Raw genomic sequence first — 24,052 nt, forward strand, 5'->3', positions numbered from 1 at the left:
CTACCTTTTCTTCAAGTCAAATCCGAAAACTTTAGCGACACACAGCAATTTTTTTTAATACATATATTTTGCTAATAAATAATATTTCTAATCATATGAAGTTAATGACGAAAGAGTTGTAAAGAGTCCTCCTTTACATCAGAGTCCACAGAGTTCCCCTTTTACATCTGAACTCAGAGTTCCCTTACACTGGAGAACTCTGGTGACTCTGACATAAAGGATGCTCTGGGAACCCTGATTTGAGGGGGAACACTGAGAACTCTGATGTACGGAGAGGACACTGATGTAAGGAGGAACACTGTGGCCTCTGATGTAAGGGGTGCTCTGAGAACCCTGATTTGCCTTAGTGTACTTACTCAGCGACCATAGAGGGAGGGGCGAGACTTCAGTCACAGGCAGTGATGGATGGTGAGCTCACTCACCCCTTGGCAGTCAGCACCTCTCATCCAGATGTATCTGATGCTATTGGACTTTAAAATTCCAGCCCACACTTTCCTTTTCTGAAGCACAGCTCTGGGGATTGGAGTGTGGCCAGACACAGAGGGGTAGGGGCAGGAGGAAGAGGTGCAGATCGAGCCCCCTCTCCTCTCCTGTGTGTGTGTGTGTGTGTGTGTGTGTGTGTGTGTGTGTGTGTGTGTGGGGGGGGGGGGGGGGGGGGGGGTTAGTGTTGGCTTTGGGCAGCATGAAAGAGAGTGTAACAAGCACTCTCAGCTTAGATAACTGCAGCCAGCAACCCTGCTGGGAAGCCATAGTCCAGTCTGTATAATGTGTCCGGGTTTCAGGCACTCTGAAACCCGGACACGTGATTCAAAACCCGAACTGTCCAGGTGAATCCTAAACAAGTGGCAACCCTAATCATGAGTTGTAGATGTAGTCATTTTTAGCAGGGGTTCCCTGAGACTAGAAAGTTATGTCAAGGGTTCCTCTGTGTTGAAAAGGTTGAGAAAGGCTGGTTTAGTGTATGGGAGTATGTTTTTCATAACCACTCGGGGACAACATACATTGGTTTTCTTGTGCGAACATCTCTCATTGTTTAATCAAGCAGTGCTTCCACAAGACTAGGTTTGCATATAATGGGGAAAATGGTTACTTATGTGGACAATGTAAATCTATCCCAATTTTTTAAGATGAGGTCTTGACAAACACTGGACCCAAGTTTGCATAGTCAACAATAACTTGACCTTTTTGATGTATTTGACCTATGCATCTTATAGTACTGTGCTGCTATCTAGAGTTTATAGTCAGAAAGTCTTCCCTCATTAAAAATGACATAGTTAGGAAGTGAAAGTAGGCTACACCAATGTGGGAAGTACTATAATGTTTCTAAATAAAAGAGCCAGCAACACAAGCTAAAAGGGGGCAAAACTAAATTCTGTGTCATAAGAGTAAAAGACTGCCAAGACCAATAACCAATTTGTTCCTGCAATGCTTGAAATGCTTGGAATCCTGTTTGCTATGGAAATTGTGGAACTGATATAGCAGATACTAGGCAACTTTTTGTACATCCCTTTTGCATACAGACATGCATACATCATTTGAGCAGAAGACTTGAAAACAGTTTTTCATAAAAAAAATAGTGATGAGGTCTGCTTTAAAGAAGCTTGAAATAAAATGCACATTATGATGATTCAATATATTGTCACCTGAAGATGCAAACCTGTGATGGGTCTACAACCTGTCCAAACCCGAGAGCAAAAAATGACTATGCTGCACCTTGCCAGTCCATAGACTCGCTGTGGGGGCTACATAACTTTTTTTCAGGCTTCCTTGCCTTAATTTTTACCTGGTGATTCTGTAAGAGCAGCATTTTCACCCTAAGGCAACACTACAGAACATCTCCCCTTGCCACTTCTCCTTAAAGTGTAAGTTCACCTCTGTATGCTTTTTTTTTTTTTCTAAATTCCAGCTCCCCTATGTACCAATATAGCATTCTTACACTATGCAATCTGATTGTGTTTTTAGTGAGAAGGGTGATCACAGATTGACTGTATTTCATTTAAAAAATGTGCACCTGGGAATGGGAGGGTGGATGATGCAGGGTGTGTGCTAATGAGGTCAGCTGGTCAACACCTTCCTGTGTCATGACCTAAAGTCTGATCAGGAAGAAGACATTACTAATGGAAACGTCTGGAAATGTGGATTTAGACAAGAAAAGTGACTGTAGATTTAATCGAAAGCTTTGATATTTTTGAAAAAAAAAGTACAGGAATGCTATAATGGTGCATAAGGAATCTTGATTTTAAGAAAGTGTTCAAAGGTGAACTTACTCTTTAACATAGGAGTAGGTCTTTTGTAGTCCAAGGAGAACTAGGAATGATGCTAACTGATGAGTGTAGCACAGGCCCAAAGCACAGGAACTGTCTCTCTTCTTCAGGTTATAAACTTACAACATTTCTGGCAGAATCAACAGGTATTTTCTCTACTTAAAGCTGTAACATAAAGCATTTGATTATATATTTACCAGACCAAAAGAGAGCAAATAAGATAAGTTCATTGTTGAGGTTTATATACACTTAAACTGTTTCTGTATATGACAGAACTTTGACACCTCCTGTTAAATTGCCCATTTGTGATGACATACACAACCTTCAGTAGTGCATGGTTCATTTTGGATGGTATATTTCTCATTTATATTTTACCAGTCTAAAACAGTGCCTATGTTTTTAAGTCTGCTACCTGAGTGATCTGTACTTTCCTTTTTCATCCTTTTTTTCTAGTCTTGTTAAGAACATTGATGGCAGCTCATCTGAAGAAGACTCATCAGACAGTGAAATGGAATGGAGTAGTAACAAGTTGCTTCTAGCAAATCTTTCTATACCTCAGTTAGATGGCACAGCAGATGAGAACAGTGGTGGGTAGAATTTGTATAACTTGTTAGCGTTTTCCTTTCTTTAAATGTTTTGGCTAGACAATGGTCAAAGTATGTTCCCTTGCATCCTAAAGTGTAAGTTTTGTACAAAAGTTTAAATTTGCAGGATAGTGTCTAATTTTAAAATTTAGCAAATTGAATCTAAATTGCTGGTATGCACAGTTTTTAAGTGCTCTTTGGGCTTATTGCAGTGTAATGTTTGCAGTCAGATAGCTGCTATTTAAAATGGTTTCCTGCAGTCTTCAATTACACTCAGTCCATGTTTAGGGTAGTTTCCACAAGCGGGGCCTTTCCTGAAGCTTTCTCTTTTGTGGTAATGGTTTGGTGATCCCACATCTAAAAGGACACGACACACGTTTCGATGGGCAGCTGGATTGCTGCCACTAGACACAGCAGCACTCTGTTCTATGGCCACATACCAACTGGCCATTCGGCCAAAATTAGAGCCATGTATGGCATGCTTTGGTGTTGGGGCAGGATAGACATGACAGATGGTCATTGTAACAGTGCATTTTTTTTACGTATCTGCTTAAAAAAAACTATTATACATAAACTCCTGTGCAATCTTCAAACCTACCTATACACTTCTTTAGTCTAATTTATAATGCTACTCGCACTATTATGTGTTCCCACACATGATGGGAAAAAAATGCTGTATCAAGATAAGTGCAGTTATTACACTCCTTCAGTGCATAAAATTTGTAATATCCCCAAAATAATTAACAGATAAAGTATCATTCAGGCTGGAAAATACGTTCAAATAAATGTCCATCTGTCACCAAATGTGTCAAATATTATCACGCCACCCACTACACTTAAAGTGGATGATCAAAGTGAAAATAATCTTCAAACTGAATGTGCTGTGTGTTCAATATCTGCTCACTACCTCAAGTGACCCTTGATCACACAGTGGAATCCTAGCGCTTCCTCCGACAGTGTATTGCTGTCACCTTTTCATATATCGATTTCCATCCACCTTCATTCATAATGCTCACGCAGGTAAGTCTTACAAAGATCTAATATTCCTCTGCAATCCCTTAGAGATAGAAAGCATAATGCTTTCTGCTAAAGTGTACCTCTTAAAATCACTGATAAAATGTCATTCCCATTATATTGTGCACTATAGATATAAGCTCTCATTGCTGCTTTAAAATGGTAGTAAAGTCACTATTTTTATTTTTATCTATAGGTAAGCCTATAATAAGGCTTACCTATAGGTACAGTGAGGTACAAAAGTATTTGATCCCCTGTTGATTTTGTACATTTGCCCACTGACAAAGAAATTATCAGTCTAATTTTAATGGTAGGTTTATTTTAACAGCGAGAGACACAATAACAAAAATATCCAGAAAAACGCGTTTCACAAAAATTCTAAATTGATTTGCATTTTAATGAGTGAAATAAGTATTTGACCACTGTGCAAAACTTGACCTAGCACTTGGTGGCAAAACCCTTGTTGACAATCAGAGGTCAGATGTCTATTGTAGCTGGCCCCAAGGTATGCACACATCTCAGGCGGGATTTTGCCCCACTCCTCTTTGCAGATCCTCTCCAAGTCATTAAGGTTTTGAGGCTGACCTTTGGTAACTCGAACTTTCAGCTCCCTCCACATATTTTCTATAGTATTAAGGTCTGGAGACTGAACCTTAATGTGCTTCTTCTTGAGCCACTCATTTGTTGCCTTGGCCATGGGTCATTATTTTTGGGTCATTATCTTGCTGTAATACCCATCCATGACCCATTTTCAATGTCCTGGCTTGACGATGGGAATCGTGTTCTTGGGGTCATAGGCAGCATTCCTCCTCCTTAAACACAGTTGAGTTGATGCCAAAGAGCTTGATTTTGTTCTCATTTGACCACAACACTTTCACTCAGTTATCCTCTGAATCATTCAGATGTGCATTTGCAATCTTCAGACAGGCTTGTACATGTGCTTTTTTGAGCATTGGGACCTTGCGGGCTCTGTGTAGTGTGTTATTAATTGTTTTCTTGGTTACTATGGTCCCAGCTGCCTTGAGATCATTGAAAAGATTCTTCTGTGTAGTTCTGTTCAGTGTAGTACCGTTCTCATGATCATTGAAAATCCACAAGGTGAGATCTGGGAGTCCCAGGCGGAGGGGGATTGACAGTTATTTTGTTTTTCTTCCATTTGCGAATAATTGCACCAACTGTTGTCACCCTCTTACCAAGCTGCTTGGCAATGGTCTTGTATTCAATTCCAGCCTTGTGTAGGTCTACAATCTTGTCCCTGACATCCTTGGACAGCTCTTTCATCTTGGCCATGGTGGAGAGACCCAGAGTGATGTACTCCAAGAAAAGGATTTTGCAGGTAAGCTGTTTTAAAAATCCTATTTTTTCTACCTGGCATAGGAGAAGGACCTGGCTCACTGTGAGGGACCATTGGTCCTGGGAATTTTTTTTTCTTTTGTTCTGCATTTTTGATTCCTGTGATCTACAATCAACAGCCGGGCTGGGTGACAGGCTGGATAATCGAGATCCTTGTAGTCTCCCCAGTCTGGCCATCGAGCGTGAGCAGGTCCTAGCTACATGCTAGGTCGGCCATGACATGCCCCGTCTGATCCAGAGGTGGCCTGTTAGCTACATGCATGACTTGGCTACTGCTGTCTGTGTCACAGTGTGCCATGGCCCGGCAGCCACCCCATACTACTCGGGTGATGGGTCTGTCTGTGGAATGCATCCAGCAGTCCCTGCAGGAGGGGTAAGTATGGTTCCACCTGTCTCGGCAGGATGGAGCAGCTAGGCATTCCCTAGGTCGACTAGGGGGGTCTCTCACTCTCCCTGTCCCTTCCCTCCTCCCTGCTATGGGCCGCTGTTTGACTGGGTACATGGGGGGTGCGGTGCATGTACCTGGCCGGGGGGCTCTGGGTCTTGGAAGGGGGGCTGCGCTGGTTGTTGGGATTCTGCTCTTCCTCTTCCCTGTTTCTGGGCCACGGTAGGGATTTTCTGCTGTGCGAGACATGTGGGGGGACCGCCAAGCGCTCCGCTGCCATTTTTTTGTAGCCACAGCCAGTCTTTTGCCTTTCAGCCATTTTCTAGTAGTTTGGCGGCCATTTTCTTGGCGCCCTCAGACATTTTTGCTGAAGTGGCCATTTTTTAATAGCATCAGGTAGTTTTGCCTCTAGCGCTGGGTGCTTGTTCCCTTCTAGAACCACGCGATTTCCACACAGACACCTCATGGATGACACACGGGAGAGCGGACAGCAGCAGCACAGCGCAGTACCTGTGTCCAGGGTGGTGAGTCCTGCAGGGGACCCCTCAGTCTGTGGAGCTAGGAGGGTGGACTTTTTGTATGACTTGCCTTAGGTCCCTAAGTGGTGACAGGCGAGTGTGGGTCAGCATGGCGTCAGAAGCTGGCGCTTCTTCCCCAGATCCCCCTGTTTTTGCAACTGGTTCCCCTGCACCTGTGGTGCCTATGGACGCTCTGTTGGCGGTCTCGGAGGCCTTTGTTGCCAGGGTGGAAGTGGCATGCGGGCACAAGAGGGGTAAAAAAACGCCCCCTCCCTCTATCTTCTTCTGGGCAAAGCCCTGATTCAGACTCGGGGGCCCCGCTGTGACAGGCAGTCCCTGTTCTGATGGGGTTGACCCCCGATATCCAGGTTAAATAAGGTAACCACGATTCCGGTGGAAGGGACTCCTGCTTTCAAGGACTCTGCCGACAGAAGGCCCGAGGCGGTTGCCTTGTCCATGTTTACCGTGGTGGGGTCAGCATTGCGGCCAGGGTTAGCCACAGCCCTGGTATCACAGACACTTACTGAATGGGCTAAATTGTTGCACCGTGAATTGGAGAAGCAACAGGCTTCCCCAGTCTGCGTGGAGCTGGCACACCAGTTGGTGCAGGGCCTTAAGTATGTCTGTGATGTGGCCTTAGATACGGCCCCCTTGCTCTCTAGAGACTCAGATTCTGCAGTAGTGCTATGTCGCCTAATTTTGCTGAAATGCTTGTCCGCGGACCAGGCATCTAAAAAAGCACTGGCGGACTTGCCCTTCCAGGTAGAGAGGCTATTTGGAGCCTCACTGGATGACATTATTAAGAATGTTACTGGGGGTAAGAGTATGTTACTCCCACAGTTCAGAAAAGAGAAGTAGCCATGCCGTAGGCAAGGGCCCTCCTTTTCCACACAGAAGCAGATTTTTTTTGTCCGCCCGGGTCGCCAGGTAAGGGTTCCCAGTCCGACAAGGTGCCTGCTGAGGGATAAAAGTGTGCCCGGTTTCACAAGCCTGCAAGCAAATCTGTTACCGCATGAAGGTTTCCCCCCGCCCCACTCTTGGGTGGGGGGTCGTCTTTGGGAGTTTGCAGCCAGGAGAACCTCCCTACTTTCCGAGCCAGTGGGTCTGCAAACTTGTTTCCTCATGGTACAAAATGGAGTTTCTTTCTTGTCTGCCAAACAGATTTTTTTCCCTCCAACCTTCATCATCTTCCGGCTCGTCGGGGAGGCCCTGTTTGGGTAAGTACAGGACCTGCTGCTGCACGGGGTGATAGTACCTGCACCGACACAAGAAAGGTTTCAGGGTTTCTACTCTGATCTGTTTGTAATCCCAAAGAAGGAAGGGGTCCGTCTGGTCCTGGACCTCAAGGCCCTCAACAGCTTTGTGAAAGTACACAGGTTCAGGATGGAATCGGTTCGCTCAGTGGTCTCTGCACTCCATCAGGGAGATTTCCTGGCATCCCTGGACATCAAGGACGCATACTTGCATGTTCCCATATGCATCAAGCATCAGAGTTTTCTGCGATTTGCGGTCGGGGATGAGCACTACCAATTTTTAGCTCTCCCTTTTGGCCTGGTGTCGGCACCGAGGGTGGTGCTAGCCCCAATTTTGGCTTTGCTAAGGCACCGAGGGATCGCAATCATGGGTTACCTGGACAACCTCCTTCTGAGGGCAGCTTCCACCTCAGAATTAAGGGAGGATATGGCAATCACCAATGCCATTTCTTCGGGAGTTTGGGTACTGAACCTACAGAAGTCGGTGTTGGTGCCGACTCAATGCCTGGAGTACCTGGGCCTGCTTCTGGACTACTTGGAGGCGAGAGTCTTTCTTCCTTCGGACAAGCTGCAGACTCTTCAAGCTGCGGTAAAGTTGTTGGTGTCCTGCAGTTGGTCGTCGCTGCGTTTTTGCATGCAAGTCCTGGGTCTCATGGTAGCCACTTTTGAGGAGATACCGTATGCTCCATTCCACAATTGAGTCCTGCAAAAGGAGATCCTGTCAAGATGGGACAAATCTCCATTGTCCCTGGATTGTCAAATTCGGGTGAGCCAGCTAGTAAGGGGCTCCCTGCTCTGGTGGCGGAGGTCGCTGGCTCTTTGGTCCGGGAAGTTGTTCCTTCCTCTTCATTAGACGGTGATCACAACATATGCCAGCCTGACCGGTTGGGGGGGAGTTTGGGGGGTACAGTCACCCCAGGGTCAGTGGACCCAGGAATAATCCTGCCTGCCGATCAATGTGCTGGAACTTTGGGCAATGAGGCGGTGCCTCTCCACATGGTCACAGAGACTGCAGGGGCGTCCGGTCAGGATCCAGTCGGACAACGACACGGCAGTCTCATATGTCGACCATCAAGAAGGGACAAGGAGCTTGGCTGCAGCACTGGAGATCGCTCACATCCTGCAGTGGGCAGAGCAGCGTGTGCCGGCTGTATTGGCCGTGTACTTTCCAGGCGTAGAAAACTGGCAAGTGGACTACCCAAGTCAAATGCTGGACCAAGGGGAATGGTCGATACATCCGGATGCATTTCAGCTCCTTTGTCTGGTGGGGCACGCCAGATGTGGCTTCTGGCTTCTCGACTCAATTGGAAGGTACAGAGGTTTGTGGCCAGGTTAAAGGATCCCTGGGCAGCTGCGGCAGACACGTTGGTGGCATCATGGGGGCATTATCGACTGATTTATTTCTTTCCCCCACTCCAACTTCTACCACGTCTGCTTCACATAGTGGAGGCTGAGAGGATTCCAGTAATTCGGATTGCCTCGGCGTCTGTGGTACACCGACAGTGCGAATGGTGGCGGATGTTCCTTGGTGACTGCCGATGCGGTGACCAAGGGACTTCTGTTGCAAGGTCCAATACTTCATCCTGCTTTACCGTCACTGGCTTTAACGGCATGGCTGTTGAAAGCCAGGTGCTAAGGGACTGAGGTCTGTCGGATTCGGTAATATCCACTATGTTGAGGGCACGGAAGTCATCTTCCTCTGAAGATTTATCATTGTACATGGAAGGCCTACATCTCCGTCTGTCAGGAGATGGGGTGGCGTCCACATACATATTCAGTGTCCAGGATCCTGCTGTTTTTGCAGCGAGGAGTGGATCAGAAACTTGCATTAAGCCAGGGGTTGACAAATTTGTTTGGAATCTAGGAGCCAGCTAAAAAAGTTAGGAGCCGGGTCCGTGATGGCGATCTGGACCTGTCCCTGGCCTGACATGGAGACGAGTGAGGGAAGATAGCCCCAAGCCCCCCACCTGTCTCCAAGTCATTGCCCATAGCTCTTAGAGGGACATTTTATTTTTTTCAAATGACAAATTTAAATTGCATTTTAGTGTAAATATGAGATGTGAGGTCTCTCTGACCCCCCGGATCTCATATACAAGAGGACCTGTCATGCTTTTTTCTATTACAAGGGATTTTTACATTCCTTGTAATAGGAATAAGTGACACAATGTATTTTTTTTTTTTTTTTTTTTAAAGAACAGTGAAAAAAATAAAAATAAAAGTTAAAATAATAAAAAAATATATATTTTAAACACGCCCTGTCCCGCCAAGCTTGCGTGCAGAAGCGAACGCATATATGAAAGTGGTGTTCAAACCACACATGTGAGGTATCGCTGCGATCGGTAGAGTGAGAGCAATAATTCTAGCCTCAGACCTCCTCTGTAACTTAAAAAGTGCAACCTGTAGAATTTTTTAAACGTCGCCTATGGAGATTTTAAAGGGTAAAAGTTTGTCGCCATTCCATGAGCGGGCGCAATTTTGAAGCATGACATGTTGGGTATCGATTTACTCGACGTAACATTATCTTTCACAATATAAAAAAAAATTGGGCTAACTTTACTGTTTTTTTTTTTTTTTTTATTAAATACATTTTCCCCAAAAAAGTGCGCTTGTAAGTCCGCTGTGCAAATACGGTGTGACAGACAGTATTGCAACGACCACCATTTTATTCTCTAGGGTGTTAGAATAAAATATATATATATATATATATATATATATATATATAATTTTTAGGGGTTCTGAGTAAAGGGAAGGAATATAGGCTGGCAGGCAGGGGAATTGGCATTGCATCCATTAGCATTGCTGGTTGTAATTCCAACGGCCACCACAAGAGGGCGCCAGATTCCAGAAAGAACCATAGGATCGTAGAAGGCCTCAAAGCCGGGGGCTCAATTACGGGCCGCCGGCGGCACGGCCCGACGCGATCGCGCCGGGGGGGGGGGTCCGCGGAGACAGCATAACCCCAGCTGTGCTGCCCCAGGCGCCAGGTCGCTAATTCTAGTCGCAAATGCGACCTGGCACCCGGGTTTTGACGAGCCCTGCATTAAGCACCATTAAAGAGGAAGTAAACCCTGATGAGTTTACTTCCTCTTTCATTCCCTGCAAAGCATAATGGACTACTATGCATCGCATAGTAGCCCATTATGTGTCACTTACCTGACACAGGAGCCAGCGAAGTTGCCGCTGTCCCCTGTAGTCCGCCGCATCCATCTTGTTGGTGGGGTCTCGCAGCTCCGCCGCTGTCATGCGAACGGGAGCCGACACGTGGTGCCCGTTTTTGGGCAAATATCTCCTAAACCATATAGGTTTAGGAGATATTGCTTGGACCTACAGGTAAGCCTTAATCTAGGTTTACCTGTAGGTCAACGTGGTTTGTAAGGGTTTACAACCACTTTAAGGGGCAGATATCAGCTTTGGCTGTCTTTTTTTTTTTTTTTTTTTTTTTTTTTTCAGCGTCCCTTGGCGACTCATTCATTGGTGAGTATGTTTGTTCAGGGAGTTCGACATGTGGCCCCTCCAGTTCGACCACCCTGCTACCTCCGTGGGATTTGAATCTGGTGCTCTTGGTGCTTCAGAAACCGTTGTTTGAAAACATTAGGGAGATTCCCTTATTGACACTCTTTCGCTTTTCATTCCTTGGACGTGGTCTGGGCTCTGCGGGTGTATCTGTTTGTGTTGGTGGCTGGTCCAAAGAAGGGACTGGCGGTCTCATTGGCCATTGTTTCTCGGTGGATCAGATTGTGGTTCAGGCTTATGCCAGAAGTGGACGAGCGCCTCCCTTTCCTGTCATGGCACATTCTACCGGGGAAATTGGTGCCTCTTGGGCTTTCTGACATCAAGCGTCTGTTTTCCAGGTGTGTAATGCGGCGACCTGGTCGTCTGTTCACTTTTCACAAAATTTTACAAGGTTGATGTGAGCGCGTCTTCGGATGCTTGCTTCGGCCATAAGTCTTTGCAGGCGGCTGTTTAAGGATGCAACTCCTCTGTTGAGGAGCTCTGGTTGTTATGGGTGGAGTTATTGTTTGCTGTTCCCACCCCTCGTTTCTTTGACACTGCTTGGGGACCTCCCTAAGGTCAAGAAGAGCTGCTGTGTCCGTCATTGAACGATAAAGAAAATAGGATTTTTGTACTCGCTGTAAAATCCTTTTCTCTTGAGTTCATTGACGGAACAGCACCCACCCCTCCTATTTTTGTTTGTACTGCTTTTGACGAACTGAGCTGCTGGATGCAGTGTGAGGGGTTATAGCCAGTAGGACCACTCCCTGGGTGGTAATGTGCAAGCGTAGCTGGTTTTTAACACTTTCTGCCTAGTCCTCTCCTAAAGGGGTGATATAACCCTAAGGTCAATAAGAGCTGCTGTGTCTGTCAATGAACTTCAGAAAAGGATTTTACGAGTACAAAAATCCTATTTTTTGGATATTTTTGTTGTTATCTTTCACTGTTAAAATTGACCCTTCCATTAAAATTAGACTGATAATTTTTTTGTTAGTGTGCAAATTATTATTATTATTATTATTATTATTATTATTATTATACAGGTTTGCAAATGTACAAAATCAGCAGGGGATCAAATACTTTTTTCCCTTACTGAAAAAATCTCCTAAACAGGCACCGTTTAGGAGATATTGGATTTAGCAGCAGCAGCCGTAGACATCACCAGCACATGCGCTCTGAAGGAACAGCATACCCATGTCATGCCTTTAGAGCTCTGTGCCGTGGCCGTGATTCCCACGCGCATGCATGGAAATGTCATTGCGGTGCGCCCATTCATGCAGCCGAAGCCCATGACTTCGGAAGGAAGACCGGGTGAAGATAGAAGCACTATGACCCATTTCAGTATACATTAGCACATGCGTACCACTAAAACATGCCCTTAAAATCTTTACATCCTTATTGGAAAACAAAGCAAAACTGGAAGTGACAGACACTTAAATAATTTCCTGTTGCCTAGAAATCTTTTTTTTATTTTTTATAGCTAATTTTATTCATCTTTCTAGAAAGCAATACCCAGAAATCTTCATTTACATACATCTGGTGATTGCTCTGTAGACTGCATATGTGAACTTGAGGAATTTTTATGTAACCGGTGACTTAGGAGGGGAAGACCAAATTCCGAAAATAGCACCAACTGCTTTAAAAGCACTTGTTGATTGTCTGTCTGTTGCTGTAATACTGTATTTAGCTTTATCTATTTATAGACCATGAGTTATATGCCGCTACCTTGAGGTGATTAGATACTGGCAAAAGCTTTGCTGGGCTCATCTCCCAGTATATCCAAATAATCCTGCCTACTTTGTGAAACAGTTTTTGCTAGTTTCCTTAGGTGATGGACACCTCCTCTTGGAGGTGATTATCCTGCTATTTTTCATAACATTTGTTATATCTCCTTTGACGCATCGATCAAGATCTGACTGCCTAATACTTTATGGCTCAGTAACAACTTCCAGGTCATTGCCCTTGTGTATACTGGTCTGTAATGGTCACCTTGGCACTTTATGCAACCAAGTGTAGTTAGCCACAGGGTGGTCCATTCCAATAGTACTTTTTTGGGGTATTCCCACCGTCACAGGCTAAACGTGAACCCTGAACATGACCAAATAAGATAGGGTTTCCTTACACCATTATGCATACCAGTTCCTAAGTATACATGTCTTTAATGGACCTCTAGCATTCACTACATTCATATTCTACAAGACACAATGCAATGCCATGTACTCAAGTTGTTTACAAGGCATTGGGGGGGGCTACACTTTTGTTTTACTTTTTTTCCATAATATTGTCCCACTATTTGGCCTTCTCGGTAACATTATTGTAGAATTTACACATTTACATTTTTGTCTGTTTCTTTTCAACTCACTACCATAAGTTCTCCTGCTAATGATGTAGTACTCATAAGACTCCCTACTATGCGCTTCCGGCCCCCAATTACTGCAGACAATGCATGCTAATCATTTGCTGGCTGACCTTTTGCTGAATACCTGTTTTATCTGTTTACGGCTGGGTTATTGCGATTTATTCATGCCAGACATGCTAAACCACCCAATCCTCATCCATTCTATCAATACACTGCAGGGGAAGACCCTCACTTAACAATGGTGGATTACAAGTGCTTGGGAGCAGGAGCACATGGGACAAGTAGCTACACTGTTGCATACGCAACATTAGGAAGCTCAAAGTTCCTCTCCGGGTGTTAAAGCAGAATTCTCTGCTGCTATGTCTGGTCTATTCCAAAGAGTCTCCTCCCTAGACTATGTTCACGGGCTACAACCAGATTTTCCTAGAGCAGTTACAGTGGCAGAAAACAAAGGAGGTGCTGGCTTTTAAAAAAGAAAAAAAAGAAATTGATTTGTAAATTAGGGTACAATAAACAGATAATGACTTTACATTTGGATTATCGAACATTAGAAAATTGGATTCCCAGCCAGGATCATGGTAATATACAGTAAGTCTCGCATACAAAGACGAGATAGTAAACCAAGATAGATCTCAGTATAATAAGATGTTAACTAAAAAGGTGGAAATTTAAATATTCATCTGGGGTGGCGCTAGGATAAGCTCAAAATAGTAATGGAGATCAATCAGCCTGGTGGGCTGGAATGAGCATAACCAGATGTGATAAGGATATCAGGACCCCGGATAACCGAGATAGCAGCAGGATTAGATAGGGGCTAATCACTTGGCCTGAGGAGAAGTTCTGGTAGGGTAAAGCTAGAATCTGTGTACAGGCCGGTGGGTTATGACTAACAATCATTAAGGAGTTGTAAAGTACGGGTGAAGGGGGGTGGGAGAGGGAAGGAAAGTGGATATAGAGGAGGAAAAAGAGTGGAAAGGGGGAGAGTAAGAGAGAGGGGAATGAAATCTGAAACCAAGGAATGATCGAAAGAGGTGGTTGAGAACCCCATCATCCTCCTCCAACGGGTAGTGTATTGACAAATGAAGTGCCCACTTTTTAGCGAAAGGAGGTCAAGATTTTTCACTGACACAGTTTTGAAAAGTTACTCCTTCAGATCCTGCCATATGCGCTCTCTATTGTGAATTCATTGATTGAGGCAGATCCTCCCCTAATGTTCCTAAAAGCACAAGAGGAGAACATTTTGTAGAAAGCCTTTTCCAACCCTGGATCAAGTAAGTTGGGCCCTATACAGTACAATGATTGGCCAAGCTCTGAATGGTTAAGCAACCCTACCGGCACCTTGTATTCTTTAACAAGAAATGGTCTGTCTCCACCATGAGCTCTCTTTTTTTTTTTTTTTTGCCCTGAATGATCAGTCCATTTCTATTAATGATACCCCTTTCTTTAAGGATTCTGTGGATGCTCATTTAGAGACTATTTTCAAGTCATGCTTTGCTCGTGCAAGCCCTACCCTACAGCTGCCCATAGCCAAGTTTTCCGTTGCCAAGACTATGACAAGCTAGGCTGGATAAATTAATAGTGAGCTATCACATTCTATATAGATAATCCCAATCTTTCTTCAAGATTGCAATTCTTGTTCTTGGCCTTATATTCTCTGTAGGCCCAATGAAGAATGTGATCTGACAGATCCCCCCACTGTCCTTCCTTTCTGTGCGTAATTTTATGGCTTCAAGCTTAGGAAACTGACTTTGTTTGGGAGAGATGCCTTTTGTCTCACAATGTGAATATATTGAGGCAGCTACCAGGGGAAAGGGATTTTTACCTCATTATCCACAATCACAATCTCCTATGGAATGGGCATCCCCTGCCCTTTGTATTAAATCTGTTTGTACTCTCTAGGAGTTATTATGGCAGGACTGTCATGGCAGGACTTCAATTCTAAACGTTCTCTGGAGGCAAAGGGGCTAGTGTTTACCCCAACCTAGAAAAGAGACTACTTGGCCTTTTTTTCATTCTGCCTTTTAGAGGGGTACATAATTCTTATTGCTATCCTCTCTTCCTTGCTCTAAACTGGCTACATACTCACTGCTTTTGGGAAGAAAGATGGTTTTACAAACTCCATTTTGGCCTTATTGTCACAATGGTGTCCTCCTGGGAAGGAATACATTGACTTTCTAATCCTGCTACAGGAACCCCTGGCCCTTTATACCTGCAAATCCTGTCAAACTCCGAATGTATTGGTCAAAATAAATGCAAAAGCCAGACTCTCGCAAGGTCCTCCTGCGGCCCATGCCACTAGATCTCTCATGTAAGAGATTTTCTCCATTCTTGGCAAACAAATAATGACTGGGTATACCCTGCTTACGTTTGAGTCCATGTAATTCTTATATTATGAACAAAAAATATTTTTTCTATATACCATATTTTTGGTGCTAATTTATTGGGCCCTTTTTTCACTTCACTTCCCAGGATAGCTTGAATTCTTGCATTATTTTTTTTCCTGACTTTTTACTCACAATACTCCCTTGCCCCAGTTTCTCTCCTGACCTTTTTATTGTTGGAGGTAGTATCGAGGCCTATTGACATCCTCCTTGAACACATCAATTTCATTTATACTTCGTCTTTTGCTCAGGAAAATGTTCTAGTTGAAACTCCTCCACCTGTGATGCACTTTTTATTTATTTTTTGTTATAAGGAAGGTTCTTCTAGTTTACAGATCAGAAACGTAATTCTGAAGGTTCTTCTGCCTGGCACTGTTCACAACATAGGACTCAGTACCCTGTGGGTCCTTGTTTAGACCTCCTTTCTATTTCCTTAGCTTTTGCACTCCCTGTGCATTTCTTGCTGGAGGTGGTTCTCCCTTATTTCCTGCTGTGACTTTCCATGTCCCTCTGGGGCTTGTGCAGAGCTTCTTGAAAAGCAGAGCCCTCCCTTACTGTTCTAAAGGGCTGTGCCTTTTTAAAATGGGACTTTCTTCTCTCTATTAACCCAGACAGTGATAGTTCTGTCCTGGCTCCCCCCACCCCTTATTTCTTTTGCTGTTTGGGGACTGATGCCCTTCTTATGATCTTTTCAGACCTCAATTCTTCACTTCCACGTCCCGTCAGCCAGCACAAGATATAATCCTTAGAGGAAGGGGTCAAGCATTGTGTCTGCATCTTATTGCAGCAGGTTCCCTTGGCACCTGACCCATCTACTCTTTACTCCTTTTGCAGGGAGGTGTCTCCTTAGGATTCCTCCTATCTCTTCTCCACCCAGCTTGCTGTTTATCTTGCAACTTTTTATAGGGCTTCTGCTCCCAGGGATCCAGTCCCTGCCTAAGCCCCTTAAGGTTGGGTTTTTGGGTCTAGACCTCATCTAGCATCAGTCCTTCTCACTTGTGCAGAGTCACAACCTAATCTTTTGTTCATGGTACCTTACAAAACAGTTTGCCAGGTGGCTGTTTGAGCCCCCACTGCCACTTGCTTTTCCAACAAGGTGCTTCTGCTGTGAACTGTTTGGGTCAGTTGACCATTCTTGTGCTTTCCTACGAGCCTGTTTCAGCCGTTATAGCTAGTTTATTGCCAGGGACATCCCATGGTCTATGAACTCCTGTGTCCCTGTACTGTATGATAAAGATAATAGGAAATTTGATATACCTGTAAATTCATATCTTGGAGTATAGTATGGGAGACCGGTCTCTCCCTTGTTTTTTTTTTTTGTTTTGTTTTTTCTTCTCTGTGATCTGCTTATTTGCGCGGGGGGGGGGGGGGGATTTCACGGAGTGGGCAGGTTATATGGATACACTGGGGGGTGTACCCAGTGAAGCTTTTGCCGGTGTACATTCATATAATTTATAACACATGCATGAGACTAACACTTTGAACCGCATGGACTTATATATTATATATATATGCACAACCAAACAAAATACAGTAACTAAACAAAACTTTAGTGATGCACAAAACTGGGAATTTTAAAAACATTTAAAACTATCATAGCATTTGCACCCTAGATAAAGTGATTGTAACCCTAAAAAAAAAAAAAAATGATCCTGTTCCTTTTTAAAGCATGAATAACCGCACAGTGCTTGACGTCATCACAGGATTCTCAGTCCCTCCTATTGTAGTTCTCAGGTAGGTGGAGGTCACGTGAGTGGCATACATAGCTCCCTATGCGAATGGGTGGTAGAGCCTCCTACTAATAATTTAAATAAAACAAATTATTAGTGTCCATAGCGTTCATAGAAAGTGATTCACAATCAAGTGAAGATTTCCTCCAGTTCTTGGTGTAACACCCAGTGCTCCCCATAGGTAATAAGGGCAAATATATCCTCTTACCAGATTTTAAGACATATCCGGGTCTGTACTCGCATCAGTGAGTTTAATCTCTCATTTCAGGTTTCTCAGCTGCATTGTGGATATCATTGATGGAATTCACCATAGCTATAAATCCTTAGAAAACCTCAGACCAGGAATGCCATATATCAGTGAGAAAAGAAAAAAAAATTGTGCAGCTTCCACATTATTAAAAAAGGGGGTTTGTTTAAAAACTACTTACAAGAGCAATGTTAAAACAGTCATTAGGAAATCACAACATCCGTCTTTCACCCTCCATGGCCATTACATACGTCACCACACCATGCATAAGGATATACCGTAACAGCACAACACATTTTTATTAAAATTTTGGTTTATTGCTGTGTACAATATTGTGAGTGCTACTGCTGTTCACATACATTTTTTTTACCCATAGTTTTTTCACAAGGGACTCAGAGTGCAAATTTTTACTTTATGTACTCCTAATAATTATACCTAGTGTTTGTGTAATTTGTATTTAGAATTGTTGGGAAGAACAATACTACACACCACCCTTTAATTATCAAGGGTGCAAATGCTATGATTTTAAATGTGGTTCAAATTGATAGTCCCGTGCATCTGGAATCTTTGGAAAGTGGCACAAGTAATTTATTAGGATTGCCAATTGTCCACACTACCACCCAGTGGCCCCTCGTTTATCTATTTTCATGTATAGCACATGGTCTATGATTTGATTCCCATGTCCTGTCCTGTACTGTACTCCAAGAAATGAAATTTACAGGTATGTCAAAATTCCTATTTTTTATTTTTTCTCTAAAGTTTGGACTATCAGGATAAAATTTTAGTGTTGATGTTAAGGTAGACAATATTTGCAGTTTGTTTAACCTGTATATACTGTCTTTATCCGTCTAACAATTCTATTTTCGTTTAAATTTAGATAACGCTTTGAATAATGAAAGCACTCTAACCCACACTTCTGTCATTGCAAAGAGCAAGTTGTCAATTAAGCCCTCCATCTTTCACAAAGATGCTGCTTCATTGGAACCACAGTCTTCTGCCAAAACTGCATTCCAGTGTCAGCAAACAAGTGCCCTTTCATCTAATCATGTGCTGAAAAAAGAGGGTTTAATAGAAGAGCTTACCCAGTCACCTGTGGAAAAGGGAGCTGAACTTTCTGTCCATTCATTAACAAATGATAGCACTTACAGTCTGAAATATCCAGCACCTTTTAACAATACAGCTCATTCAGAAATTTTTCATAAAGAGGGAGACATGAATGAAATCGTTTCTATTTCAGCCAGTGACAAGAATGTCTATGAGGATGGAATCTCCTCAATGAATAGACATCTGCAGTGCAGGAAATTCACCAGCATTAGAAAAGATAAAGATGCCTCTTTCTTGCACATGAACCGGCACAGCACAGATGTAACATTAGATAGAACTTCACGAAATTTTACTGATTTAAGCAACAGCAAAGCTAAAAGGACTACAGACACAAGTGACAAATGTAACATTGCCCCAAACAGCGTAATTCATGCAGCCTTAAATGAAAATTGTGGTGACCGGAATCCATGCGTTGATGGCAGTAGAATCACTGTCCACCCTGTGGATAGTGATTTTAATGAAGGAAGCCTTAATAAAATGAAGATACGATATGAAGAATTTCAGGAACACAAAGCAGAAGTTACCAGTATTAACCAGCAGACGACACATTACAAGTTTTTTCCCAGTGTTGTCCTATCTAACTGTTTGAACCGACCGCAGAAGGCTACCCCTATGGCTTGTGTGCTTAAGCAGCCTAAAAAGCATTCACGGCTAAAGCTTGCTAAAAAATCAAAAGCTACAGTAAGTAAAGAATCAGCAAATATAAAGAGAGAAGGGGACCACCAAGAATATATAGGACTTGACAGACAAAGCGATATTTGTCTAGAACATCATACAGTTAAAAATGAAAAAGTGGACTGCCCAGATTCTCCAAGCACTACAAATGCAAGTGACATAGATTTGGTCAAAGACAGTAGTTATGCCCCAGGTAATGCTTGTAGCAAAAGTCCTCCTGATGTTGACAGGGTACCATCTTGTGACATGGCTGTCATAATGGATGGTGGCGCACTCCAAGGGAACACATGTGAAGTGAGTAGCTATGAATGTCCATTTGAGGAGCAGAATGCTGATTTAGACCCGTCTTTAGCACTTTATGGTAATAAATACACTTTAAGAACAAAACGGAAAGTCAATTTTGAAAGTGAAGATGGGGATTCAAACATGGCAGTAAATGACTTAAAAGCTAATCTACCTCAACCCACTGAAGCCAATGAATATGTGGTAACGTCTCAAAAATCACGCAAGCGCAGAAAGGTTTCTAAATTACCACCAGTTATTATAAAATATATAATTATCAACCGGTTCAAAGGCAGGAAAAATATGAAAGTTAAATTACAAAAAATAGATCACGGTGAACAGCAAGTGACACTAACAGATGAGAAAATGAAATTTTATAGTACAATGGCACCTTTAAAAGATTTCTGGCCAAAAGTGCCAGACTCTCCTGCAACCAAATACCCAATATCTCCAGTCACACCAAAGAAAAACAGTAAAAGGAAAACTAAGCCAAAATCTGGCAAAAAGAAAACTGGGAAAGTTCCAAAGAGTGAGAGTAAGGTTCTAAAGCAATCCCTACCTCTGAGGAGAAAAAGGTATCATGCTTTCCTTAAGCCCCCAATGCCATCATATATCGATGAAGCAAAGGATTTTGATACAGAGTACAAGGATGTAATGTCAAAACTTGGCTTTCTTACAGAACGAAGTCCTAGCCCAGTAAATATGTCTCCTCCACGTTGTTGGTCACCTTCAGATCCAAAAGCTGAAGAAATTATAGCGCGTCAGGTTGAAGAGAGTCCTCTCTTTAAAACGTATCCCTTAAGTAGTGGTAAGAGAGAGAATGTTTCTTCAAAAAAAAGACAACGTAAGCCACAAACTACTAAGTCTAGAAAAAAACTAGCAATAAGCTCTCAAGCAGCCAAACAAGGAAACAAAATCAACCAGGATGAGTTGAGCAAAGATGGAAAAAGACAGATGGGGAAACCTAGGCAAAAAAAAAGTGAAAAGGCTCCAAGGAAACACACAAAAATTAAAGACTGGGACAAAAGAGTAAATTGTGAAACTATGGCTTTAGCGCCTCCATTACAAGAGCAACCAGTAACTCCTATAGATGAAGATGACGATAAATCAAACTTTTCCCAGCCATCAGAGATTTCTCTGTCTGGATTTTCAACAGGACATGTTCATTCAACACAGTTGTCATCCTGCATCACACAGGAGGAATCGCCTGACAACAAACCCTTGCTCAGTTGCTCATCTTTGTCCATTCTTTCTCAGAGTTCTGCTGTTCAAAAGGAGTCCAAGTCTATATCAGTGCCTCTGCCACCAAATGCAAACACCGAGCCATTCAAAATAAATACCTTGGGATCACAATTCTCTAATGTATTTCAAGTAAAGGAATCAAAATCATTTAGTCGCTCATCTCAGGTAATCCAGAGTGCACAATTCATTCTGAATTGTTCTCCTTTTGTTCAAGAAGATCCGACAGAAGTGCAGAAAAGGCTTTTAGCATCCGTGGGGAAGTTGCGAGACACCCAAAATGTTCCAGACACAATGCCTTTTGAGAAGTTGCAGTCAAAGCTTTTACCTTGCACAATGAACAGTCAGCAACCGCTAACAAGTTTACAAGACTCAAATAAACAAAGCGATTCAAGTTCCTCAGAAAGTCAATTTTCAAAAAGTTCTTTGGTGACATCATTAAAAAGTCCCATAAAAATTCCTTGGAAAGAAAAAGGAGAATTGTTTGATGGAACGGATTTTACTTCTCAGAACCCGAGTCAGAATTTTTTACCGACTATTTTCTCTGGAACTAAAACCCTACAGAATTCTACCAAGACAGGTTCTTCTCAAGGAATTTTGGATTTACAGTCTGGAATTGCTGTTTTAAAGGAATTACTCCACAAAAAGCAACAGAAAGTAACCTCAGAAGTATCCCATATTAACCCTAAAAGCAGTCCATCTAATCAAACGGAACCAAAGTGCGTAAATATGAAATCTCTGTGTGCAACACCTAATAAAAAGCCAAGGACCCCACGAAGCACAAAATCGAAAGCAGTGAAGAATTTGAAAATGGACTTTGTTAAATATCAAAGTGACCATCAAATCAAAAGCTCAACCTCTGATGGCAGCCCAGGAATCTTTTCTGACCCCGATTTTGAAAGCTGCTATTCTCTTGAGGACAGTTTATCTCCTGAGCATGCCTTCTTTGATATAAATTCTGTAGGACTTTGCAGTTCATATGCAGGCAGTCAGTTTATTTCAGCAGACCAACATTTGCCGCAAAAGTTTCTGAGTGACCCTGTACCTAGCCAAGCTATAGATAAAGACTGTGTAAAACCTGAAAACCAAGAAACTGAGAAAAACGTCCAATCATTGGACCGGAAAGTGTTAATCAGACCTAGCTCTCTTAGTCCAGATTTGTTCGAAAAATCTTCTGTAGGTATAAAAATGAGTAACCCCTTTAGCCATTGGAACAATGGATTTCCTACTCAGAAATTTCACAGTGCATCTTCAACAGGATTTACCCAGCAGTCAGAAACGTCTGACAGTATTAAACTTAAAATAAGTAAACCAGGACTACTGAAAGAGGCCTCATTCATTGCACCTCGGTCCGAATGGGTTCATACAGAAATGCATACCCAAATTAAAGAGTCGTCAACGCAAATTAAAGAGTCAATGCCTGATACCTGCAGTCAACCTAACTCCAATTCTTCTTTTACTGGACTTGCTTCCTCTCCTGAAATTGATTTTATTGATGGAGACTTAGACCTGTTTATTTCAAGACACAGTGATGGACTAATTGCAACGCCATATAGTTCACCAAGATCTATTTGTTCTCCCTCTCAGTCCAAGAATGGAAGTGCCACACCTCGACCAGTGCATATTTTAAAACCTTTGATGTCACCACCTAGCCGTGAAGAAATAATGGCAACTCTTCTTGACCATGATCTCATGGAAATAATTTACCAAGAACCATTTTTCAGCAATCCTTCTGATGCACCAGAGAAGCCAAAGTAAGCATGTAGCTACAGATATTAATTGACAAGTATATTGCTGCACGGTTATATCATATTTCAATGGACAACATGGTCCTGTCTCAATGATGAGCCAATATGAGGGTGTACACAAGGATAGACTTTTTTTCAGCTAGGTTTCCATGGGTTGCACATTCTGTTTTATGTTAACTGACCCTTAAAGTGATTGTAAACGGTCACTTTGTAAAACGACCCATTCAGTTTAAAATAGAAATAAAAGTCAAAAAAATGTTGTATAGATGGAGGGGGGGGTGGGGGAATGTATACAATTTTTATCGTTTTTTAATTTTTTTTAATTTTTATTTTATTTTTTTTAACCACTTTCAGACTGGACCATTTTGCTGGCTTAAGACCAGGCCACTTTTTGTGATTCGGCACTGCTTCGCTTTAACTGACAATTGCGTGGTCGTGCAACGTGGCTCCCAAACAAAGTTGATGCCCTTTTTTTTCCCCACAAATAGAGCTTTCTTTTGGTGGTATTTGATCACCCCTGCGGTTTTTATTTTTTGTGCTTTAAACAAAAATAGAGAGACAATTTAAAAAAACGCATTCTTTATTACTTTTTGTTATAATAAATATCCCCCAAAAATATATAAAAAAAGTATTTTTTTTCCCTCAGTTTAGGCCGATACATATTATTCTACATATTTTTGGTTAAAAAAATTGCAATAAGCGATTATTGATTGGTTTGCGCAAAATTTATAGTGTTTACAAAATAGGGAATAGTTTTATGCCATTTTTCTTAATGATTTTATTTTTTTACTAGTAATGGCGGCGATCAGCGATTTTTATTGTGACTGCAACATTATGGCGGACACATTGGACATTTTTGACACATTTTTGGGACCATTGTCATTTGCACAGCAATCGGTGCTATACAAATGCACTGATTCCTGTGTAAATAACACTGGCAGTGAAGGGGTTAACCAGGGGGGTGGCAGTGTAGGGGTTACGTGTTCCTAGGGGCGTGTTACTAACTGTGGGGGGGCTGGGCTGTGTGTTAGTGAACTCTGATCTCTGCTCCAATCACTTGGAGCAGAGATCAGTGTCGATTGTTGCTAGGCAGAACGTGGAGATGCTGTTTACTATGGCCGCCGGCGCGCACGAGATGGCAGTGCGGCAAATAGAAATGGGCGTACCTGTATGCCAATTTGCCTGCCCGTGCCATTCTGCCAATGTACATCGTTGTGCACCGGTTGGGAAGTGGTTAAGTGATTGTATTCCTTTTGTTCTCAGCTGCATAAGAGCTGGGGGGGAGGGGAGAGGGGGGGGGAAGAAGCAGCAGTATACTGAGCTTCCCAGTGACAGCATAGCTAAATAACTGGCCACATTCCTGTGTTGTTCTGCTTGGTGTGGTCAAGGAAGCAATACAAAGAGAACAGGGTGCTTTTTCATAC

At 42.8% G+C, this 24,052-nt stretch overlaps 1 protein-coding gene across 2 annotated transcripts in view; it reads left to right on the forward strand.

Moving 5' to 3' along the window:
* Positions 1 to 24,052, forward strand: part of REV3L (REV3 like, DNA directed polymerase zeta catalytic subunit) — a 284,940-nt gene that overhangs the window by 183,910 nt on the left and 76,978 nt on the right. For both annotated transcript variants that reach the window (XM_077487106.1, XM_077487107.1), the window contains 2 exons: positions 2,718 to 2,851; positions 18,458 to 22,634. In XM_077487106.1, the coding sequence (XP_077343232.1) occupies positions 2,718 to 2,851; positions 18,458 to 22,634 (4,311 nt within the window). The remainder of the gene's footprint in view (positions 1 to 2,717; positions 2,852 to 18,457; positions 22,635 to 24,052) is intronic.

The sequence above is a fragment of the Lithobates pipiens genome, unplaced genomic scaffold (genome assembly GCF_037356315.1).
Source record: "Lithobates pipiens isolate NorthernLeopardFrog02 unplaced genomic scaffold, aLitPip1_a1.2 Scaffold_18, whole genome shotgun sequence".
Lineage (NCBI taxonomy): Eukaryota > Metazoa > Chordata > Amphibia > Anura > Ranidae > Lithobates > Lithobates pipiens.